General features: G+C 36.7%; 1 protein-coding gene across 1 annotated transcript; it reads left to right on the plus strand.

The window, feature by feature from the left end:
- Positions 1-3: 3 nt before the first annotated feature.
- Positions 4-7,113, plus strand: Yod1 (YOD1 deubiquitinase). Its single transcript, XM_026387511.2, has 2 exons — positions 4-346; positions 1,450-7,113. The coding sequence occupies exons 1-2, from the start codon at positions 4-6 to the stop codon at positions 2,151-2,153; spliced, it is 1,047 nt and encodes a 348-aa protein (XP_026243296.2). The 3' UTR covers positions 2,154-7,113.
- Positions 7,114-7,401: the final 288 nt, after the last annotated feature.

Below are 7,401 nucleotides of genomic sequence, written 5' to 3' on the forward strand. Positions count from 1 at the left end.
GCGATGTTTGGCCCCGCAAAAGGTGGCCATTTTGGAGTCCACTCCGCGGCTGGTTGCCCCGGCGGCGTCTCCCAACCGGCTGGGGGGACCAAAGCTGGCCCTGCGGGTGTCTGGCCTGTGGGCGGCCGCGCCGACACAATGTGGCGGCTCCGCTGCAAGGCCAAGGATGGCACCCATGTTTTGCAGGGACTGTCCAGCCGAACCCGGTTGCGAGAACTCCAGGGCCAAATTGCCGCCATCACCGGGATCGCTCCCAGCGATCAGCGAATCCTTGTCGGATACCCGCCCGAATGCCTGGATCTCAGCAACGGGGATACCACTCTGGGGGACTTGCCCATCCAGTCAGGTAAGGGAATCGGGGCAGGGGCCTGAGGAATTCCTGGAAGGACGTTGAGGGGAGAAGTGAGAACCAGCAAGGCTAGGCAGCAGTGGGTCAGCTGGGGGCTTTGAGGCCAGGGGAGAGGCTAGATCAAAGAAGAGAGAACTTGACCGAGGCAGGGCAAGTGTCTAACAACTCCTTTGTTTACCCACGCTTGAGAGAAAAGCCGAAAGCCTAAGAGTCCCTCTTCCCCAGCCTGCTTTCAGATCAACCTGGAAACAAACTCGTTCATTTTATTTTCTTTGCATTCACAAAATTATAAAAATATAGGACCTATTTTCTTTGCCTAGTGCGTTTCCCCCCTCTAACCCCAGTATCTGAATGTTGCATCATACTTTATTTCCTTTCCTGATTTCTTCTTGCAGTCCCCTTCTTATATAGTTCTACAGATATATTACCCATTTTCGAATTAACTTTTAAAAATAATCATTAAAAGCCCTTTCAAGTTCTAACCAACAGCAGTTAATTTTTGCTCAGTATTAAAACTTGAACATCAACATTGACAATTAAAAGCTTTCCGTCGTTCTGTCAAGAACTCTGTAAACACTAAATAAGGTAGATATGTTAAGTTTCAGAAGGAGGAGAACCCCCTAGTGGCCTAGTCTGTGGTGAACATCTTCTGGAATGTTTGTGCTTTTAAATGCAGACAGCAAGTAAGAAAAGTTTGTTTTCAAAATGTATCTTTTAAAATATGTATAAAGGGATATACTCCAAGCCAATTCACTAAATTGGGATGCAATCTGAAGTGTTTTGTTTTCTTTTGTTTTCTTCTTTATGAAGAGTCAGTGAACAAATGTTTATAAAGTTGTATTCTTCTTTGGGGGGTAGGTACTGTGGATTGAATTCTGGAGCACTCAACCACTGAGCCACATCCCCAGCCCTATTTTGTATTTTTTAATTTTAGAGACAGGGTCTCACTGAGTTGCTCAGTGCCTTACTGTTGCTGAGGCTGGCTTTGAATTCCCAGTCTTCCTGCCTCAGCCTCCCTCCACTATACTCTTTAACTCCTGTTTGTAATTTAATTTCGTCTATAATTCACCACAGTTCTGGATTTGTTTTATTTTTAACAGGCGACATGCTGATCGTTGAAGAAGACCAAACCAGACCCCAAACTTCACCTTCATATACAAAACATGGTGCTCCTAGTTATGTCAGGGAAACTTTGCCTGTGCTTACCAGAACTGTGGTCCCAGCGGACAACTCTTGCCTCTTTACCAGTGTATACTATGTCGTTGAAGGTGGAGTCTTGAATCCAGCTTGTGCCCCTGAGATGAGACGTCTTATAGCACAAATTGTAGCAAGTGATCCAGACTTATATAGTGAGGCAATACTGGGAAAAACAAATCAAGAGTACTGTGACTGGATCAAAAGGGATGATACTTGGGGGGGAGCAATCGAGATATCAATTTTGTCTAAGTTTTATCAATGTGAAATATGTGTAGTAGATACACAAACAGTAAGAATTGATCGTTTTGGAGAAGATGCAGGATATACCAAAAGGGTTCTACTGATCTATGATGGCATCCACTATGATCCGCTTCAGCGTAACTTCCCTGATCCAGATACCCCTCCTTTGACCATTTTCTCCTCTAATGATGATATTGTCCTTGTACAAGCACTGGAACTAGCAGATGAAGCTAGAAGAATGAGACAATTTACTGATGTAAACCGCTTCACCCTGAGATGTATGGTGTGTCAGAAAGGATTAACTGGACAAGCAGAAGCAAGGGACCATGCCAAGGAGACAGGCCATACCAACTTTGGAGAAGTGTGATCTATGCATGATGAGGGTTGAAGCCTACTACCTCACAGATCCAGAAAGCTCTGGGTTTTCTAATAAGCTATTCTTAACCCTGAAGAACAAAGGACACAATGCTTGAACCATCCTTTTAACTTAAACCACTAAGACACTGAAATTCCTTGTTAAGATTAAAATTAGTGTGCAAGTTTACAGATGTGTGTCTACAGTGGTGATACATGCCCTCTTTCTGCTGGGGTGACAGAATAGGTGGTCCTCAGCCACTTGCTGACACTAACCTGAAGATTGGATTTTAGTATTACAAACTAGCATCCAGGAGCTTTAACTTATAGAAGAAAACATCATATTTGGGGTAATGTGGAAGGCCTCATGTTAAGGCCACTGGACATGAACCACAGTGTCTCCAGTAATTGCTTCCTTTTAAAACTGAGTTAATAGTTTCTAAATTAAGAATTCATCAAATGAAGATACTCACAGTTGTCAAAACTAATTTTATACTGCAATTTGTTAGACTTTGTAAGTGTGTACTTAACCACTTATAAGTACATAGCAAGCAATTTTTGCAGGGATAAGTCTATTCCTTGAGAATGTTATCTAAACAGGAATTGATTGGGTCCTGTTTAAGATTTCTAGTGTATAAAAGTAGAATGTATGAGGGAAAAGGTGCCTGAAGCAGCTTATTGAAGCTTTAAAAGACCATTGGCCTCATGTTTTAATGCAATTTATGTATTAGTGTTTGTCACATTGGACAAAATTTTAAAATTAAGCAGGGTGTGCTATTTCAGTTAAAGTTCCTTAAAATTTGAGTGCTCAATTTTTGCTTTTTTTTTAAAAAAAAAAAAAAACATTTGCCTAAAGGGCTTTAATTTTCTCAGCCTTTTTGTTAAGAGCACTTCCTCCAAGAAAAAGTCTTCATCTAAAGTGATAATGTTATACCTTGGTTTGGTTTTTATAAGATCTTTTGCATACCTACCTACTGATTTGTGCTGCCAGTATCCCTCCACTAATGCTCTTTAGAATATTCCATGTTACAAATTAGCACTTGGCTTATCTTTCATATTTTACTTTGACTTTTGAACAGTTTTAAAGTAATTGGTGTAATACTATTGAATGAATTTGTTTCACTTCCAAAATATGAAAGTTTTTAAATCCTTGCCTTATTCAGCTTTCTGAATTCTGCTTCTTCCTAATATCAGATGTGTAGCCATTTGCTTGGTGGACTGATCCTCAAGGCACACCCTTTAAAACTTAGCTTCACCACAAGATCTTCCAGATAAAGTTTCCTACCTCTTAATTCTTATGAAGATCAGGGATGCTAAATTATAATTTGTTATGTATTTTACACATGTAAAGAGGCCTAATGTTGTGAAGTTTTGTTATCTTGTTTTCATTATTTATTCTCACATAGAGAACCAGTGGATACTTTAAAGCACTTATAACTCCACATATCTTCTTGGCAAATGTTTTAAACTTGAGATTTACCTGTAGCGCTTTTACTTGGTGACAGTGGCCATGTAAAATAAAGGAACATAAAGGTGAACGATTTAGGAGGACAGTTCCTTGAAGGAACAATTCACAAAGTGTGCTTTAAATCATCAGATGACATTTCCTGAGTACCTTTTGTGTGCACTGCTGTTTTAGGCATTATAAGTTATTATGATCAGTCTTAAGTTGAAAGTGTTTCATTTTCTTTTTTTACTGAGCCTTAAAAAATAATGCTCCTGAGCTTATGATACTTAATGTTCGGCAATCATCATATGAACAGATGAATATGATATGAAAATCTCTTCATACCTGTCTGTCATTGGGTCTAGATGGTTTTTGTAGCTCCTTTATTTCCCCCAGAAAATATTAAATTGAAAACTATAAATTAAGATTATACTACTGGGTAGCATCCATCAAATTGCCTTCCTTTCTGTGCCACTTCAGGAGCCAAATTTGACCTTTGCTACTGAAATTTTAGATTTAGAAGTTTATTTGTGTGGCAAGTATTGAGTAATTTATAATGTGCCTGGCATGTTTTGATGTTTCCCAGCATGCATTATTGTCACTTTAAAATTGAGAATATGTTATCTACAGTGGGTTAATTTAAAACATGGAAGACATAGAACACTCATTTTAAAATTAAGCCCCTTCATTATAATTGTTGTTTACATATTGTCAGGTATTTATTTGGGGGTCTTATTCTATTTTATCTTATACCTAGATTGTCCATTGACCAGGTAGACATTGATATTCAAATTGCTTTCAGAATTCACTTTTTAAGTTAATATTTGCTGAAATTCAGCACTAGTACTTTAGTTCTCTGATCATGGAAAAATTCAAGATGAGACACTATTTGCTGACAATAATTAAGAATTAAAAACTTAAACTGCGTATTCTAAACTAAAGCCTGAAAGCCTCACAGAATTTAAAGGGTTTTTTTCCTCCTACTGCACTTAGTAAACTTTTTTTTCTTGTGTGTGTGTGTGTGTGGTGCTGGGGATTGAACCCATGGCCTTGTGCATATGAGGCAAGTACTCTACCAACTGAGCTACATCCCAGCCCTTATCTTGAGAATTTTGAAAGCTCTATGGATTTAGTACTTACAGCAGTATTAAAAGAAACTGTGTCCCAAGTTTGCACTGGAGGAGCAGAATGAAATCCTTCTTCCTATTCAGTTTTTGCCTGTCATACAAGATTTTTTTTTTAAATTAAAATGAGAATCATTCTGCCACAGTTAATGGCAGAATGAATAGACTGCTTTCCCAACCTATTGCCTGTTCTTTCTTACTCTTCTGATTAAAGATCAGGTATAGTACTCTGAAGATTCATTCATAGAGTGACTTCAGAAGTTGAAATTAATATCCATGAGAATTTTGTGTTAGTCAAATGAAGACATTGGTATGTTACATGTTTTGCTAATTATTATTTCCCATGAATGAGAAATGGGCATAGTCAAGTGGTACCCTTGAAGCTTTGTCTGCTGGTCAGCTTGAACCTGTTACAAGCTATAAAGTCATTCCATTGTTTCAAGAAGTTCAAGGCCCAGCAAAATCATCATCAGGAATTAATTTATTTATTTATGCCCCTAAGTGCCCACACCTAACTTTTTAGGTTATTTCTTCTGTCCTGTGTAGAGATTAAAACAAGGGTGTTTCAATGTACCCTGGCTAATCATAGTTTTTTATCTTTTTGAAAAAATTACAGTGGGGGAGTATGTACAATTAAGCAACAGAGTGATTTTTTTTTCTTTTGATAAATCAGGTGGCCTTCTTAAACTTGTGTATATTTAAGAGTTATGTTCTTTCATGTGTTGAGACACATTTATTGTTTGCAGCACTTTAAAAAAAATGAAATAAAAGTTTACATGTTAGCTCTATAGGGATCTTGTTGAGGACATTAAAATTTCTGAGCTGCTAACCATCAGCTCTTCATAATCAACTATTGCTGTAAATGTTTAGTGTATCAAGTGGTAAACATTCTGGTGTTTTGATAACAGTAGAACCCAATTTCAGTAACTATTAGGAGCATGATCTGTGCCCTAGCATTAAATATGTTATTGCTATGAAGTGATTATGATTTATTATTTGTTGTGCAGTGCAGTATTGAAATTTGTCCTTGTAGCACAAAGATGACTAACAATTTCTGAAAGATGTAGATTCTTAAAGCTCTTTGTTTCTAAGAAAACTTATTTTAAGGAAGCTGATTTTTAAGTCAGAAGCCTTAAAAATGTCACATAGAGCCAACATCATTTAAGTCTAAAGTGAAACACAATTTGAGTAAGCTAGTTTATTAACTAAAGATGTTTTCTGATTAAGCATTTAATATTTTAGCCATATTTCATCCAACATGAAAAGAAACTTCCCTGATTTGGGGGAAATGTTTTATCTTCTCCAAACGCTAGCTAGCACTTTGTTATAGTGCTTTGAATATTTGACTTGGAAAAAGATATTACATTGATACTGAATTGTGAGGTGCTGACTTAATTCTTGATTCACATGCATTTAATCGAGGTTGATAACCTGTGGTATTTTAGAGTGAAAGGAGAAAAAGGGGTAGGAGAATAAAGTCCCACTAAAAAGGAAGAGATTGTCAAATGAATGCATTACTTGTCATAAATTATGAGTTTCAGAAAAATTTCCAAGCAATGCCTTTGTGTTGCCCCAATCCTTTTCCTCCTTTTTTTTTTTTTTTTTTTTTTTGGCATAGAATGTAGCAGAGCCATAGATGAAAAGGAGTGTTATTAAAGTATAAGACCATGAATATATGAATTTTGCTGATTCCCTTTTGTACTTTTGTTTTCTAAAATAGTAACCTACATGTAGGAGTTTAGTGATAGTGAAGAGACATGATTTGGTTAAGTTAAAGATAAGCAGAAAGGTTAACATCAGAAAGACTTAGAATTAAGATTCTGTGAGTCTGACTTTATGTCTGGTGTAGAATATGTAGTTAATTATAATCCATAAATTAAGTAAAGGACCAGGGGACCTAATTCATGTCATTTTTCCAGTTCACGTTGGTGCCATCCAGGACTCAAGCTGTTTACAGGAAATATACTCAGCAAAGTTATATTTTCCTTTAAAATTTTTGAACTTAGCTTAAACTGCAGAATAAGTATGTATAGTTTGTTCAAAGGAATAAAGAATAACAATAGTTCTGCAGTTCCTGCATTAATACAGTAAAGGCAGATGTTCCTAAAGCAAGAAGAAAACCACAAGGCTGTCAAACTTAGAGCTTTAGAATATGGCTTGAAAAAGTAGTAGAGAAAGGCAAAACAAAACAAATAACATTTTTTCCTATGAAGAATAATGAACAGTGTTGTTTTCAAAATCTTACTTTGTCTATTTGCCAGTTTTTGTTTTTTTTCTTTTTCAAAGTTAATGCACTGCTGCTACCTGGAAGATACCTAATTTCATTTTGTAAAATTCATGTGAATTTGCCATTGTCATTAAGATGCATTGATTTTATTTATGAGGTGTATGACTTTAAATATATAAATGCTGTATGAAGTGACTTGTTTTAAAAGAATAAATTAATGAAAACCTTGTTGTTTGAGCATATTTTGGGATCAGGGTGGAAAGCCAATGGACAGCCATGACACTCAAGTTAGATACTATCAAACAGATGACTGCTTTGATTATATTTAGGTGGACTCAACAGGAGAATGTGTTTCTCCTTTTTAACACCAGAGAATATTTGAAATTAACCTTCACTATTTTTTTCCCCTGAATCTGCTCCCCAAAGCTCAAATTCAATATCATTTCTGTCAAGTTGGAAGATT

Source organism: Urocitellus parryii, chromosome 9, assembly GCF_045843805.1.
Source record: "Urocitellus parryii isolate mUroPar1 chromosome 9, mUroPar1.hap1, whole genome shotgun sequence".
NCBI classification, from domain to species: Eukaryota; Metazoa; Chordata; class Mammalia; order Rodentia; family Sciuridae; genus Urocitellus; species Urocitellus parryii.